A 17,722-nucleotide genomic window follows, 5' to 3' on the forward strand; every position below is an offset into this window, starting at 1 on the left:
TTCTTATATTACACCGAAGAGTTTCTCCTTTACCATTGTACAGTGTTGTACGATTGTTTATGGTTTAAAAGAGATAAACTGAAGAATTTCGCAGGAATAATGACGTCATTTCGTTAAAAAATGACATCATTTTACAGTTAAACAGTGCAAATTTAGTGGTGTGTAACCCCGAACGGTCCATATACAAAAAATAGTGACCGGTCCATATACTATTAGGTTCCTCTATCGCATTTAACAGACTGAAACCGGTCATATAGATATAGAAGGACCAATATCACTGAGGTGTAATATATTGATATAACAAAAAGTATTATTCAATGTAAGTATTTTCAAATGCGTATTATTACATTTGCAATCTGAAAAGCATTGCATTGGTTTTATTGTTCATGTAAAGTTAACAAACTCAAGCCTTTTATAGACATTTCTCATGTATTTCGTGTAAACTGATCAAAAGCATGGAAAAATTACACTTCATGTATAGCATCAAGCCATTCTTCTTTAGGAAAAGCGTGGGCTTAAATAATTAACTGCTGAATAAAAACTTCATTGCGCAGGGGAGACAATTAACTCTAGTAAGATCTTCGTCAAGCTTTGTTCTTTTAATTACTATTAAGTTGTTAAGATTACCAAAGGTAATTATTGATTTGTAATATTAACAGTTATTTTTTGCACCTTCATTTAGGGATGACCTGTATACTGTTGCCTTAGTGCTGATTGGTTGATACGATTACCAAGAACAATGTCAGTTAAAAGAAAATTTGAAAAGAATGTTTTCAAAGGTGACACACGCAATGACTTCAAACTGTTTATCTCTGATATAGGGCAAGTGGGGTTAATGTTTGTCACACTACATGTATAATTAAGACGCAGAAAATCTGGACCTAACTGGATTTAGCTATGAATGCAAGATGATATAGAAAATTGAAGTGCGTGAAAAAAGGGGTCCACTGCCAACTCGCGATATATGGAATATTGCGATATAACGGATTTTCAGTGTATTTCTTTTCAAATGAGGCTACAAATCAGTTAATCAATATATACATGAGCGATGGTTTGTTAAGCTTCCTCTTTAGATACTACTTGCTGTACACAAATCAGAAGAAACATGTACAACTTAAACACACAGTGGGACTATGCATACAGGATTCATGTCATTGTTCTTGATTCTGCAACATTTTTTAGATGGTCGCTTAGCGACCGTCTAAGGTGGTTAGTCTAAAATTCAGGTCGATACGGCTTAGCTACTAGGAGCCCAATACCCGCTTACTACGCGTATCTTCGTGAGAAAGAGTTGTATAATTTATGCAAGAGGTTTGAGTTCTCCAATTATATTCATTTACAAATGAAAACATGATATTAATATCGTGTTAAATGCAATAGTTTCGAACGGTGCTTTTATAGAAAATAATAAATAAACAATGATCGTATTGTACGTGTCGCGGAGGAGATTGTTTATGAATGAATAAAAGAGTCCACTTTCTGCAGCGTCTTCATGACGTAGTATTTTTGCCATTCATAATATGAGGCTATTAATAGATGCGCCTGTCGATAAACAAAGGAAAGTCCACGGGCGATAACAAGCAATAGGTTACGCTCTCACATACACCTCAATGACGTAGTACAGGTTGTAAATTGAGGCTATTAATAGATTAGGGAAAAAAATAATGCTTATTTATATTCTCAATTTATAAAACCTTGAACATAAGTTCAACAATAACTTCAGTGATACGATAGACAAAAACAAAAAAATGTTTCATAATCGCTAAACCCGAATATAACAAACAATTTATAATAATAATACGAATGACCTGTTTCGTAAACTCGTTCATGCTGGAAAACGTTCTTTGGTTCTCAACAGATAGCGGCGATCTTTTGTATTTACGGGTGCTAGCAACGCAATAGTAGAAGGTTTAGCTTGTTTATATTCACATGAGTTCATCAATTACTACAGGCATACTATAGGCAACCTCGTAAATGCTTTATAATCGCTAAAACCGAAAATAACTAAATATATTATATTAAATATATTTATAACAATAAATATCTTTTTAAAATGTAGTCGGCGTATACGCTGACTTTGAAATAAAGTTTGCAATTTACTTTTCTAAATAAAAAATACAATTAAACAAAAGTTAAACTATTGTGTTGTGTTTTTCACTTGTAAGTTGCATATTCACCGCATGAAATGTGTGTTAGCATTGTCAAACCACACATTAGTGTGAGTAGATAAAAAATATACTACGCGAGAGCACTTCATATGTGTCCTCATATGCCTTGTTATGAGTATCTTTCTTCACTATCGAAATATATTGTATGTTGATATTTGATTTAAACGCAGTTTTCTTTCGACGCATTTAAATCACACGTCAATAGCGCCGTCATGCAACAATGGGTCTTATGTGTTTCGGCAAGCGTTTGTTAAACCCAACATGTGCTTTTGCGCAGTCAGGCCATAGGCGATGCTGTTCGCTATTAAATTACTCAATATGTTATTTTTCTCCTTACCAGAAGGAGAGATAGCTGAGTGGGCTATTTATATGATGGGCGCATATGGAATAAGACCCATTTTCGCATGACAAGGGTCATTACAAATCTCATTGCGAATTGAAAATGCCACATTTAAGAACAATGCGTGTTGATACAAAATTGAATTCAAAATAGCAAACTTGTTAATAATGGCAGCCTATCCACACATTAAGGAATGATTTCCAGACATGCTGACCAAGTACGGCAAACATTGTGGTATGATAATTAAACGATTTTCTCTTATTGTGACACTATACTATTTCGCCTATGATTGTTTTCTCATCTTGAGGCGAAAGTGAAATTCTGCGAGATGGATTGTAACGCGTAATTGTAACAGGGCCACAATTTGTGTCGTTTGAGCATACAGAGAGTAGTCCGGAATTCCTTACACTGAACAGTGCTACATCCTTTAAATTGAGCACATACGCAGTGATGTAGCAAAAATTCAGAGGTTGTATCTCGAATCAGCTTATTAAATATTCGAAAATATTCATGCGTGTCTGTTGGCGTTATGTAAAAGTCACTAAGATGAAAACTTAGTAAAACAGCTACGCCTAAAAGCGCATTAGTGCTCTATACCTATGTTCATGTCAGCGTTGTTGACACCGTGTGAACTGCTCGGGTATCAAGTAAAGCATAAACAGCAATGTTTATATACTTTTATTCCTCCATATACAAGATACGAAGATTATTGTATATTTTGAATTTGTATATGGTGTCAAAAATCAAAAGTTTTGTACACGGAACTTTCATTATGAATTTATATTCTTGGTGAGATAGTTATTTGATATTAGAAAAAATATTCCTTTAATATGATAGTGACTGCAAATTTTCTTTATATTAAGTTCTCATTACCATTTTCATCATACTTTCTATGTTTTCAGAACGTCCAAAAAGCATGTTGTTTTTATTTTGTCTAAGTTATATCTATGAAATAATAAGGATGATAAAAAGTGCACACAAAACTCAACCCGTGCCCTATGACACACACTTTATAAAGTTGAATGGCGTGTGTTCATTTCAAACTTGCGATTGATTTTGAAAAATGAATTGCGTGTTAAATTATGCAATAGCGAACATCTTTAGTGCCTTCAGCGCTTTGAATATTATTATGCAGTCTGTTAAGTAGGGTATCCTGATCACCAATATTGATTTTGTAATTAACTGCTGGAAACTAATTAATTAATTTATTAATCAAGGTTACAATCATGTGACAGTTATGCAATTGAGGTTAATTGTAATTAGCAAATGATTGTTAAAGCAGAAGGCCTTTTAAATGTATTTACTTTGTATTAACCCAGTTATTGCACTTGTCTATCAATACTTGGGGTCTGGACTTCTCCTAAACCCATTACCACTTAGATATGTAAACACATTACCACTTAGATATGTAAACCCATTACCACTTAGATATAAATTTTAAAGCATTTGTAGTCCATCAGAAAGTTAAATTTAATCAAAGACCTTTCTTACTTAAGATTCAAATTTTAAAGGCTTCATTTCATACCCTTAGATACTGATGAGCAGCAAACAGCATAAAACCTGAACAGACTGCGAGTTACTTGCAGGCTGATCTGGTTTTATGCTGTTTGCACTTAACCATTTTCACTTTGCTTCTTAGTGAGAAAGGGTTAATTGCTCCACAAATACTGCTCAGACTTTCACAGATGAAGATCGAGCATTAATGTTTAATTGACAGTTTCATCAGAATTATGGCCATTTGTCTTTTTATATGAACTTTGTTAATATGCTGGATAGTATGACAAAGGGCAAAAGGGGAAAAATAAATTACTAAGATTTAGTTATTGTATCTCAACAACATGATAATGCACTGTCCAAACACTACAAAGCCAGCTGTTTTACTAGTACAATGGTTTTATGTACGTTCTCAAACATTGCAAACAGGATTATATCATTACCTACTAGAATATTAAGTCAATTTTATAAATTATAACAGGTAATGAAGTAAATGGACAGTGTTAATGGTTCGAAACTTACCATCATCAGCTCATTAACTAGTTAATGTCTTCTCTAAACATTCCCCGACATTGTGTGAAGGGGAAGTGCTTGCGCATAAATTTCATTCAAACAGGATAAGTTTTGTCAACATTTAAACCTAAGTAAATGTTTGTAGAGTTGTAATTGCATTTAACCAACCACAAAGTTTACATATTGGTCTGATTGTATTTTCGCTCATTCTTTTCTGGCGGAGAAACTAATGAGGCTAAATTTAGAATATTAAATCAAATATTTGATATCCTGTTATGTTTGTTAGAAATCAGATCCATAACACTGACTTAGGTAAATGTTGAGATGAAAGATTAGGCCAGGTTGTAAAACTAAGGCTTAGTCAAGTATTCCAACCTAGTTCATATACGGTTAAATTATATGATTATCAAGACTATGAAGTCATGATGGCAAAGAAATTTTGTTTTTTACAATCTTTACAATCTTTAAATGTAGGAAAAAAGGATTTTAGACAGTCAGTGACATATATCGGTTAACATAGAAAACATGACCATCAACATAAGTTACAACTAGACATATTTTTTTAATTATAGTTGATACAAAAGGTAAACATTATTTTCTAATGTGTGTGACTGTTAATTTACTGTTAATTTTACAGTATAGAAGTTGTTTTTTTATTAACAGTGAACTAATAAATTAAACTCAATAACCTTTGGTAAAATGTACATTAGTGCTTCTGTGAAATTGTACTTTAATAACAAGTATTGATACTTAACTTTATTGCTTACTAATGTAAATTGGTGCTTTTTGTTTTAATCAATGCTCAACCATGTTAAGGAAGTGATAATAAGTACCTTAGTGTTTCAACAGAGGGCACTATAATAGATTACCCACTGTCTGTTCAACTAGTTGGGCCAATATTTGGGTCCATCTATCAGTGACTGTCAGTATGTTAGCAGACTTAACCCTTTACCGCTTAGATGCGTATTTTGATGCCTTTGTAGTCCCTTAGAAAGTCAAATTTTGTTAATGGCCTTTCTGACTAGATTCCAGTTTTAAAGGCTTTATTTCCAACCCTCAGAAACTGATGAGCAGCAAACAGCATAAAACCTGAACAGACTGCAAGTTACTCGCAGGCTGTTCTGGTTTTATGCTGATTGCACATAGCTATTTTCACTTTGCCTCTGAGTGGGAAAGGGTTAATCCTGTAACAATGCAGGAAGAACTGAAGACACTAAGGAAACTTTAATGGCCTGCTTTTACATAGAAAAATGCAGATAATATATCAATTATTTTTCCATTGGTCTAATTCCAGGTTATTCTATGTTTTTCTTATTTTATATGCTCATGTATGTTTTACAAAAAAAATGTAGGGGTGGGGGATGGTTAGCCTATCAAACACTCCCCACTTGGATCTGTTGGGGGTTTTCACTAGTATGTGCTCCACTGTTGTCAAAAGCCTTTTAAGGATTTTTTAATACAGCTTGTTCACTAATATAACGGTTTAATAATCTAGCACATGTGAGAATACAAAGACAATAGTCATTTTAAAAATGGTTTTGGTAATACTATATATTCAGGTATAATTAAATCTTCTTGAATGACACAACTTAACTTTATCAAACAATTTAAGAACAAACTGCCATATAAGCAGATGTACATTCATGATCCTTCAGTGTTTTAACAAAAAAAATAAGTTTGAGAGCAAATAAGCCTCTAATAAATCCCTCAGATTTTTGTGCAGGTTTATAGTTTCCTTCCTTGAAGTAAAGCATGGCAATTTCAACAAATGTCTTAATTGAAACAAGTATAGTATGAACGTAGATAACATTCTGACCTCCTATTTGCATTTGAAAAGAGTTGAATGTTTGCAGATAATTTAGTGAAAGCAGGTAGTGGGAAGTCTATGATACTTTGTTGAGGTATTTACGCCAAAAGCAAATTATTGGACCTTTATGATGTACAAATATTCTTAAGTTGTATGACTTATTTTATGGACTCAAAGTCATAAAAGTTATTGTCTTAATTTTAAACTGTATTGAACATCTATGGAATTGAGAAATTGATATCAAAATCTAAATATTGGAATGTTAAATAATTGAACATATTCTGATTGGGATCATCATTTTTGAAAGACAATGCTTGGTATCAGTGGTGTGATTAACAATTGACGAACTTGAGTTTTACATCAAATTGCTTTAGATCATTCGATTTGAGGCACTCGTTAAAGAGAAAATCGGAGATTTGTTCTGGAGATTTGGACCCTTTTGATGTGTCAGAATAAGAAAGAATAATAGAAATTAGCTTGGATTAGTGTTGGGTTAATTTTATGAGTGAAATATTAAAATAATGCCTTTTGTTTTGGCCGCGTGGCAGTGTTATTTGATATGTGTTTGTTTGTGCCAGGATGAATGAGCAATATTCAGTTAAGTTGTAACTGTGTCATTTGATTTGTGGGGGTGAGGAAAAACTAACTGGATTGATGATGAATTGATTTCATTTAATAAACTTGGAGGGCATGTCAGCTGTTGAACCAAATCAAAATTGGAACTGTTAATATTTACAGAGGATTAATATTAAAAAATAGTTTAAGTGAGTTATTTTACTAAAACATTTAAAGTCTATGCATATTTCAAAATTTTTGCTTTTTACAGAAATGTGTTCTCATAAGAATTGTATCTTATTTAATAAGTATAACATAATATGAAGATAAGTGATTATCTCATCCTATTTAATCTCAATTTAGCTGCAAAATATTATTTGATTTTTTTTCATCTGTTACTGGACAATGATCAATATTTTGGTGGTTCTGATGCATTAGCCCAAGTTTGTTGTTTAACAACCAAACATTAAAATGTAACATTAGTTGTAATGAGCAGAATTGTGTGAACATGGGTATTATGTTGTATGAAACCAGTGTAGCTCAAGACCAGCCTGCGCAATGGTAGCTCAAGACCAGCCTGCACAATGCCAGTGTGATGAGGAGCTACCCTGTCCACAAATAAGACCACCAAACCTTGCGTGCCCTTACAACGGACAGGGCTGCTCCTTGCGAATGCCAAGGCTGGTCTAGAGCTGTGCTGGCAGGATATGGCACATGATGCATTTTGGCATGATGGGGCTTACTTGTTGTCCCAACGCTTATTATGTATTTTATGTTATTTTTTTCAGTCTTTGTTCAGGTGATTGGTTTCTGAAACTGCTGGCAAAGAGCTCTGGAGCTCCACTAAGTGGTGATGTAAGTGTATACATTTACAATCACTATATTGATAACACAATTTCAAAATTGGAATACATGTTATGGAATATATTCCAGAAAGTACTAAGAGCGTCTCAACGTAGTTACTCTACAGTTCAAGTTGTTTTATTTATTATTTTAAACTAAATTATGTTCTATGTATTTTCTTGGAAGTTAAAAGACTTGAGCTTATCATCAATTTCTTAAAATGGTTTGTTTTAATCCCTTACAAAACTTTTTATTAGAAACATACATGAAAACAAATCACTTTCATGATAACTTATATTGGTCACTTATTATTTTGATCAGCAGCTTAATGGCAAAAGAAAAAGATTGATTACTTAGGTCCATATATTTATAATAGTGAAAAAATGTGTTCTGTATTTTAATAGTTATATATTTACCAGGACAGAGAACAAAATCTAAAGCGACAACTTGCAGCCATTGAACACAAGTACGGAATAAAGCAAGCCTTAATCAGGTAAAGTTGTACAAAAAAAACTATTTGTTTTTAAGTTTGCAAAACATCCAAACATATGCATAATTATTGCTGTGGTAATCAATAAGTTAATTTGTAAATGCCTTTGCAAATTGTTAGCAATCAGATAGTGTGCTTGCCTCTGTCTGTGTTTAGACAACTATATTTGCATGAAACACCTTTCTCCCTAACTCAAGGCCAAGGTCTCACTAACAGGTCAAGGTCAAATATGGTCGTACAACAACATGTCCAGATTGTTACTTAAACCTTTATCATACTGTTATATTGTATAATAACACTTTTGAAGATCTGTATCTCAGATAATTATTTGTGGGAGATGATGTGTCTAGCACAACACCTGTGTCTCTAGCTCAAAGGTCAAGGTTGCACTATGATTGTAAAGGCCTAATATGGGCAAAGCTCTCCTTGTCTGGACTGCATCTTCATCTTCCAGGCAAACTTGAAAAACCTTGCTTCAATTTATCAACAACATCGCATACTTCAACTCTTATATTTACACCGGTGTTTCCTATCCCTAATTCACCCACTGTACACAGCCTCTTTGACCTTAACCTTTTTTGGACAATAAATAATTTAAAAGGAATGACTAGCACTAAATTGAAGCCCTCAACCAGGGGCATGTGTGTTTTGAAAAAGCAGGCTTGTTATGACAAAGCCTGGCCCATTTGGAGGTTTAGGTAAAGCATTATTGAACTCCTTTGCATATTTGCTAATTCAGTATTTATCTATGTAATTTTATTTTTTCTCAGCATTTGTTTTGCCATACACACTGACAGTTTTTATTTGTTTAATATATATGTTTGGATAAGTTACAAACTGTCACTGTTTTTAGACTTGCTTCAGACACAGTTTATATGAAAAATAAAATAAATTTGTCATTGAATGGCAATCAAGTTTATTTAATTAGATACGATTACCTTTTGATTTTAATTTGTCTATGTCCCTTTCAAAGATGCCCTGTAATGGTTATTAAGTCTATTCACTTTTATCTACAGGGGGTAAGGTGCCTTAGTCTCACTAAAGCAAGTATTATCTGAAAAGAGACCATTTTGCTCAATCAATGCAATATAGTTTAAGTATCAATGAAACTCACAGCATGCCCAATCATGCACTGGTTATATATCTTTGAACATTTACTTATAGTTTAACCAGGCTTGTTTGCCAACTTCTTAAATGTCCTCCCAATGTTTACCTGCCTAAGCTGATAGTGTCATATGCGTGCAAACAATGGAAGCCTTTGAAAATGTAGCCCTTCTTGCTGAAAATGATAGCGCTGATGTAAAACTTTCTGTTTTTATTTGCCAACCTGATGTTTGTAAAAAGCTCAGAACTGCTTATTTACTGGTAAAAAATTGCATCAATATTTAACTCTTTCAGTGATGGAACCGAATTTTGAAGGCCTTTGCAAACAATTTGGATCCAGATGAGATGCCACAAAACGTGGTGTCTCATCAGGATCCAAACTGTTTGCTATTCTGATAGTATTCTTTGAAAAAAAATCGAAGAAAATGCTAATTTTAGAAATTCAGCAGACAACATTTTAGCAGACGACAAATTTCCCAGCATGCGAAGGGTTAATAACATATGTGGAAGATTATTGGATAGAATTGATAATAGTAGTCTGCACATGTACCTCCTGACAAGTTGGACTTGAGGTTCTTGAATGAAAAAAAAATCAGTGTGTTCACACATTTATAGGACATACATTTGTAAAGAAATAAGAGTTCAACAGTAATTATGGTAATTCGCTTGCAAAATTTTTGATTTGTGAAAGTCACATTTTACTTTTTGGTCAGAACTCTCGCACCAACTGTTGGTTTATTAGTTGCCGGTTGATAGAAGTACACAAGCTCATTGTTTTGCAAATACTTGCACATTTTACTGGAAATGTTTAGTGAAATTCAAATTTATCTGAGAGGAGTCTTAATATTGTTGTCGTTTCAAAATAAATAATACCATTTATTGCACTGATAGTTCTTGCATTAAAATTTTATTATTGTACCTCCTTTAGTAAAATAAAATCGAGGTTATACTGGATTCACCATAGACTTTTCAGAATCCCGCTGTCAGTGTAATGAAAAACTTGTCCCATCAAGTACTACAAAATTGCAGTTAACTCGTGCAATTAGTATTATCCCACAAAAAAAGCATAGAATTTCTATAACATGATTTACCATTTATGACATGTCTGGTTGGCAAATGTATCAATCTTTGCATATCAGTACTGTATCCGTACATTATTTCTGATTTCAGTCCCAGTGATATAACAGAAGGTACAGCAGATGAACACACATTGATGATATATATCTCACTACTCAGACTCAAGGTATGTTGGACTCTGCCACGTTGATGATATATATCTCACTACTCAGACTCAAGGTATGTTAAACTCAGCCACGTTGATGATATATATCTCACTACTCAGACTCAAGGTATGTTGAACTCAGCCACATTGATGATATATATATCTCACTACTCAGACTCAAGGTATGTTGAACTCAGCCTGGCTGAGTAACATAATTACACAAGGGGTTTCATTAAAAACCAAGAGGCAGGTTAATCAGCCTGCGTCTTGGACCAATGTATGAGTATGAGCTCACGGAAAACAGGGCTTTATGCATGTGGGTAAAGTGTTGCCCCATATCAGCCTGTGCTGTCTTCAAAGGCTAATCAGGGACAACACTTATTGTTGTGTTGCCCCATATCAGCCTGTGCTGTCTTCAAAGGCTAATCAGGGACAACACTTATTGTTGTGTTGCCCCATATCAGCCTGTGCTGTCTACTAAGGCTAATCAGGGACAACACTTATTGTTGTGTTGCCCCAGATCAGCCTGTGCTGTCTTCAAAGGCTAATCAGGGACAACACTTATTGTTGTGTTGCCCCATATCAGCCTGTGCTGTCTTCAAAGGCTAATCAGGGACAACACTTATTGTTGTGTTGCCCCATATCAGCCTGTGCTGTCTACTAAGGCTAATCAGGGACAACACTTATTGTTTTAATGGTATTTTGTTTAATAGAAGACTCTTCTTAGTGAAAATCCAGTGAAGACCGAAAGTGTTAATATGAGACAATACTTAACGCCCATACATAAAGCCCCTTTTTCTGAGAGCAGGGCTCATAATAAATAACACTGGGTGTAAATTTCACTAAGGCATTCTTACTTTAAGTGTATTGTGTGGTTGTTATAATAATGAAATAGGTATTAGACATTTTGTTAATGAACCTCCCAATATGTGCCTTCAAATAATCACTGAATGCTTGCCTCAAGTGAATAAAATCTCTGCATGTTTATAATTACTGGCATATATGATTTGTTTATCATACCTCCATGTATTTCAAAACATTTATGCAGATTTGGTGGTTTAAAAAATGCTTTTTGCTTAAATCAAGGGGAACCAACATCTAGTGTATCCATGTTCATTATTTTCATTGCCATGAATTGTATTTTTTCCTGTTACAGATTGGTGATAGTGTTGATCTACCAGAGAGGTCATCAAGAGAGTCATCCCCCCAGGTAGGCTGGCTCGTGTTTTCCTGTGTAGGCTTTATCATTACATGTACAATATTGATTCCATATTCTTATACACAATAATCTCAGTTCAATGTAAACAGATCAAGCTCTGTTGATAACACAGTAAAAGGATATTCTAAGAAATATGTACTTGCTGCATAAGATATGTGTGTCTTTTAGAAAATTTCCTTAAAGACCTTTCTTAATATGATCTTGAAAATGTATTATCTTATTAGCAACATATATGTGTATTGAATTGTTTGTAACTTCAGGCCTCAGACAAAGTCTCCACAGTTAAAGAAGTACCGGTTATTGTGCTATCAAAAGCAGGGGAGGAACGATCTACCAGTTTTTCCCCGCCAAGGCCAGGTTCCCCTAATTCATCTCCTACGCAGTCACCTCCCAGAAAAAGAAGTCCAGAAACCGATCCGGAAACATCTGATTGGCTATCGCAGTCTTCCGAATCTCCGATATCATCGTACCATGAAAAGTTATCTGGACCTCACACTCCGGACATTTTGCCTGAAGTGGAGAGTCTGATAAAAGAGACGATTAGTAAACACATCGAGGCAGCTATTACTCCCAGTGCAGAAGGGATGCAAAAGCAAGAGAATCATAGTGCTCATGGAAGTAGAATTCCTGTACGAGTAAAGCAGTCAGATGAATCACATGGGACTTCAAGTAGTCCAACTAGAGTAGAAATAGATAAAGACGGACCAGTTTCAAGTAGGAAAATTTCTATTAAAGTACAGAGACCCAGAAGTCCAAATAGTATAATGGCTGAGGCAAGAGCTAGACAGGAACAGGAGAGAGAAAGGAGAAAAAGAGAAAAGGATGAGCATGAGAAACTGAAGAAAAGAGAGAGTGAAAAGGATGAGACTGCAATGACTGGCAGTGCAAGCGAAGGTGGTGAAATGACTGAGCTAGGCGCTAGATTGAAGCATGACATAGATCCTTTAAAGTCTGATGATGAGGATATAGTGAAACCAAAGTCCTGTGTATCTCTTAATAACATTCCTGACTTTGCTCGATTGAATGGAGATGCTCATAATGGCGTTCCAGTGTTTGTAATGCCAGGTAAAAAGCATGATATGGAGTTATTGTTGGAGGCCTTACGTCACGCTCGCACTGAAGCCAGTGTGCAGGATCAGTTAATACAAAGTGGACCATCAGATGATCCAGAGTTCAAACAAGTCATAGATAAAAATATTGAGCAGCTTGAGGCTCAGCTGGCTGCTGTGAAAGCTCAGTCAAAGGAGATTTTTAATGGGCCTGAAAAAAGACCAGATGAAAGTAATGGAACCAGAGGTAGGAAGCCTTCGAGAGAGACATCCAGAAGAAGCCCTGGACGCAGCCCCCCAAGGGGAATCCTGGATTTAATGGCTAACCAGGACATTAGGTCTGAAGAGACCTCCCCCAAGGAACGAGAAATGAACAAACTACTCCTCACGGGATTCTTAGAAATCGAATGAGATCACCCACAGATCATGCCCGAAGATTCACTGAGGACAGCGAGAGGGTTAGAGAAGGTTCCACTAGTCCTGATAAGCGAAGGTCTGTTTCCCCTTACCATAATGGGCATGAACGAGATTTAGACCAAGATCCTGACAAACGGCTTATTAAGTTCCTTACAAATGAAATTGAAAACATGAAGTTGAAGATGGCAGTCATGGAACAGAAGAGTGCACAAAGATCGCTGAGCCCGTATAGTGCTGCCCCTAGGGTGACCAGCGGGCTGCCTGACAGGGAACGAGATAGGAGCCCAGCTCAAATTAGCTCAAGGGCCCGAGCCCGGTTCAGTGAGTATGGTACAGAGGGTAGTTATTCTCCTACAAGAAGGGCAAGGTCAACTGACCTAATTGATGAGATAAGGTCAAGGTCACCACGTTTTGAAAGTCCCAGCAGGTCCTTGTCAAGGTCGCCGGCAAGGTCCCCAGTGGGCGTGTCCAGATCTAGAACTCCAGAGTTGTATTCAAGGGAGAGAATTCGACCAGTTTCACCATCTGCCAGAGTTTTAAGCTTGCAAGATTTGTCTACCTCTATAACTGATGATATTGATGGGAACTTGACATTTTCACCAGCCAGTGGGGCCAGACCTGTGAATCTAGGGTACAGTAGTCCCATAAGAAAAGTGAATGATGAGATCTGGGGTCATGGACAAACAGAAGAAGAGTATTATGCCGACACTGCCAAATACGACAGCTGGAAAAGACTGATCTCAAGAGAAACTGTCACTGATGAAGATTCACTGGAGTTGAAACAAGCCTTGGCTTCTGCCCTTGTTGAGTTAAATATTGTCACAGCTAAACTTAAAAATGCTAATTCAGATATTAAAGATAAAATGGCCAAAACATCAGATGTTCTGAATGACTGCCGAGCACAAATTTCGAAGTCTCAAGCTGAAAATGCAGAACTGAGATCACAGATTGAGCGCGAGAAAACAAAGGCGGAGTCGCAGGAAATGCGTATAAAGGAGATGGAAAAGAATCTGCATAGCGCAAAAACAAGTCAGGATGACAAGACCCTTGACCTTGAGGAGTCTGTGATGACCTTGAAAGGTAAGGGCTATATGATTTTCTTTAGTAGCACTGTCTTACCCATATGTCACTTAAGTGAGGATGTGCAATCTTTCATATTTGTATTTTGTTGTATGAAAAAAACTGTATTTTTTATGGAATCAGTAAATATTGATTTATTGTTGTAAGTTAATATGAAGCTTTTTAATTTCAATTATAGAATGTAACCTTACTGCTTTCTAACTAAGACTTAACATTTAAATTAAATGCTTCTTAAGAAGGGCGTATATTCAAGTCATTTTTGGTTGTCTGGTTTGTCTGAGCAGTGCTCCAGCTAGGCCTAAATTGAAGGGCGCCCCGCCCTGCCCTTTCGAACCTCCGCCCTGCCCTTCCTAGGGCCCCCCTGCCCTTTAAAAAAAAAATATTATTTTTTTTTACATTTTTTTTTTAACATATCATAATTACTAAATCTCTTATAGAATTGTATTAAATTTATTCCTAATTGTAGACATTATATTTGAATGGTTTAATAATGGTTTAATAGTAATGGGAATAATATATTCTAACAATTATTAATAACATATTATTTAACGTGCAACAGGAAGCATTCCTGAAACGACTGCGCGCTCGAAAGTGCCCTTTTGACAAAATACTACTCGTCGAAAGTGCCCTTTTGACAAAAAAGCCCCCCTGCACTTTTCAAATTCTAGCTAGAGCACTGCTGAGGGTCATTAAAATAGAAGAGTTCACATTTCTGTTGAAATTGAATCTTTATGGAGTGTAGATCTGCATGGTGTGAGATATATTTTCGCTATAACCTAGCTGAAAAGAAGTGGGTGGGTACTCAGTCATATTTGGGGAAAAGCTAAAATTAATATTTGTTGATCTGGAAAAACAGGGCATAATGCATGTCAGTAACTTGCTGTCCAAGATTAGTCTGTGCAGTCTGCACTTGCTAATGGAGGATATTTTGTTGCTTTTGCAAATTATTTTGTTTAAAGGAATTATTTTCTTGTGGAAAATCCAGATAAGACAGAAAGTGTTTTCCCTTATGATCCTTTAGGGATTGCGCAGGCTAATCTGGGACAACATTTTACCCAAATGAATAAACAACCATATTCCAAAAGAGGACCTCGTATTTTTACTTGTTAGTTGATATATTGGCAATCATACACAATTAAAGCAATTTGGTTAATTTCAAGAAAAAAAATTGACCTAGTTTTATGCAATGTTTATAAAATATCTCATTATATCATATAACACAAGAATATATTCACAAAAATTCAGTATTTCTATATGCTAAGACAAAAAAGAACTATGCATTTACTCTGGCATTATTGACTCGATTGACTCCATTGTTCTGATAAATAATGGATTTATCATCTATACATTATTAACCAGGGCTAATAAATACTAGTGACTTCATATACCATAATCTGCTGAACACCTCAATAATCATATGGTGGCAACTGACAGATTTGACAGACTTGAAGATAACTCATTTAGTATCGAATAAAGATAAAACAAAAGCTCTGAGATTTCTTAAGAAACCTTTGGGGAAAAATATCTAAATCTCTAGATTAAAATACCAGCTTGTGGTACTGTATGTGGAAATCTTCAAGAAAAACATGCTTGAACATGCTGTAAATTTTAAAAAACCTTTTAAATCAGAATAATTCAATAAATGTGAATTTTAAAAATGAAGAGTGAATATGTAAAGCTGGAGTAAGCTTCAAAAAAGTATCCATGTAAGGTGAATACGATTTCTTCTCATTACATATGGGACAATGTGACATTATAGTTTCAGATGGCATTTAATTTCTCCGGATTTGTTTGCAAAGAACGAGTTTGAACAAGTGAATTTGAATTAATTGTGTTTGAACACCCATTCGGGTGGAGGGGCACTGTTTACATACTAGTAAAGTGACAAAGAAATAGATTAGGATTACTTACAAGATGTATTCTTCCACTCCACGGCATAATTTGTGTAAAGACAGTTATATGGACACAGCCCGTTTGTTTGACCTTCTTAATGAGGAGTATAGTTGGAATTGTCGAGCGTTGGGTATTCGCCCAGAGAATCTAAAAATTGAAGATTTTGTTGATCATGATTTATCTAAACATCCTTTAAAAGTTTCTGAGAATATTAGGAATAGTTTGTCTTGTGACAGAAAGTTTAGAGATTGTTCAGAAAGTAGTAATCTTTTTAATATTAATTCTCATCTTCCACAAGAACAAGCTAATTTATGGTACAGTGAATCAACTTGTGTTAGTGGGGATTTAAACTATTTGGGTTTTGTGGAAGATGTATTAAGTCAGTCATCAGAATTAGACAGTGTCAGTAAAGTTGAAGCAAAGCCAAAAATGCCTATCATACATTCAAAGATCAATAGACATTCAAACAGTTCAAAAGTGCCACTGTATAGTACAAAGTCACAACATAAGGTGCTAAAGGCTGCCACTGGGCAGTCTGATAATATGAAGCCAGTAATGTCAAAGGCATTGTGGGATTGCAAAACAGAGTTTCCTGATAAGCCCGTACTGGATGACTGGGAAATGAGTTGGGCTAGAGAAATAAGAGAATTAAAGAAAGGTACATGTTAATCACATCAGATAAAATGTAATGCAATGTGTTATATGTAGATTAGATTATCATCATCACTACTGTTATGGCATGAACATTTCATAGGGTACTTGGGTTATTTTTTTTTTCAATACCTTCCAAGATGAAGAACTAATTGATTGAGAAGATGCAATTGTTTGCAATTGTGATTTTGTTTTCAGTTGTTTGAAAAAGTTCACTCATCACTTTAATCAAGAAGGTAGATGATAATCATAATTTATTAGCAATGAGAAACCATATTAGATGCTGTCTTTATTTTCAGCCATCAAAAACAGTTGCGAATTGCGGATAAGCATGAGTTGCTTGATTTAATGCCAAAACAAATGTGTGCTGTTATTTACATTTTTAGTTAGATAAGACAGTAAGATTTTTTTTTCTCAATTTTATATTCAATGTTTTTATAGGCATAATTAACCTGGACAAGACACAGATGACTCAACTGGAGGAAGAAAACGACAAACTCCGCAAACGCATCTCGGAGTTTCAGCGGGAAAACATCAAACTACGAGAGGTAAATGTTCCTGCTCTGATTCTCTGCAGTCTGTTAAGGACTGAGATTGCGCTTTTTATCTGATCCAGTAAATTTAAAGATTTATGATAAGGAAAAATCAGTTGATGAACCAGTATAGGCTTTAGGTCGATCTCGAGGAAAACTAATGCATGAGTATTTCACAGGCTAACAAAGGGCCAAACGTTCCACTTTTATGGAATTTTTCATTAAAAGGGAGACTGTTCTTCAGGAAAATCCAGTCTAGGTGGAAGTGTCTCTAAGATAGTAGTAGACCTGTTGTTATTCTAAACAATTAGAACTGAACATAAAAACAGTAAAGCATTCTAATC

The 17,722-nt window shown here is 35.1% G+C and overlaps 1 protein-coding gene across 1 annotated transcript in view; it reads left to right on the forward strand.

Annotated features, from left to right (window-relative positions):
* Positions 1 to 17,722, forward strand: part of LOC127865544 (uncharacterized) — a 47,950-nt gene that overhangs the window by 19,986 nt on the left and 10,242 nt on the right. Inside the window, 9 exon segments of the mRNA XM_052405388.1 lie at positions 7,666 to 7,732; positions 8,140 to 8,213; positions 10,485 to 10,557; positions 11,693 to 11,746; positions 12,016 to 13,173; positions 13,176 to 14,301; positions 15,082 to 15,095; positions 16,216 to 16,852; positions 17,287 to 17,393. Coding sequence (XP_052261348.1) covers positions 7,666 to 7,732; positions 8,140 to 8,213; positions 10,485 to 10,557; positions 11,693 to 11,746; positions 12,016 to 13,173; positions 13,176 to 14,301; positions 15,082 to 15,095; positions 16,216 to 16,852; positions 17,287 to 17,393 — 3,310 coding nt within the window.

The sequence above is a fragment of the Dreissena polymorpha genome, chromosome 2 (assembly GCF_020536995.1).
Source record: "Dreissena polymorpha isolate Duluth1 chromosome 2, UMN_Dpol_1.0, whole genome shotgun sequence".
NCBI lineage: Eukaryota > Metazoa > Mollusca > Bivalvia > Myida > Dreissenidae > Dreissena > Dreissena polymorpha.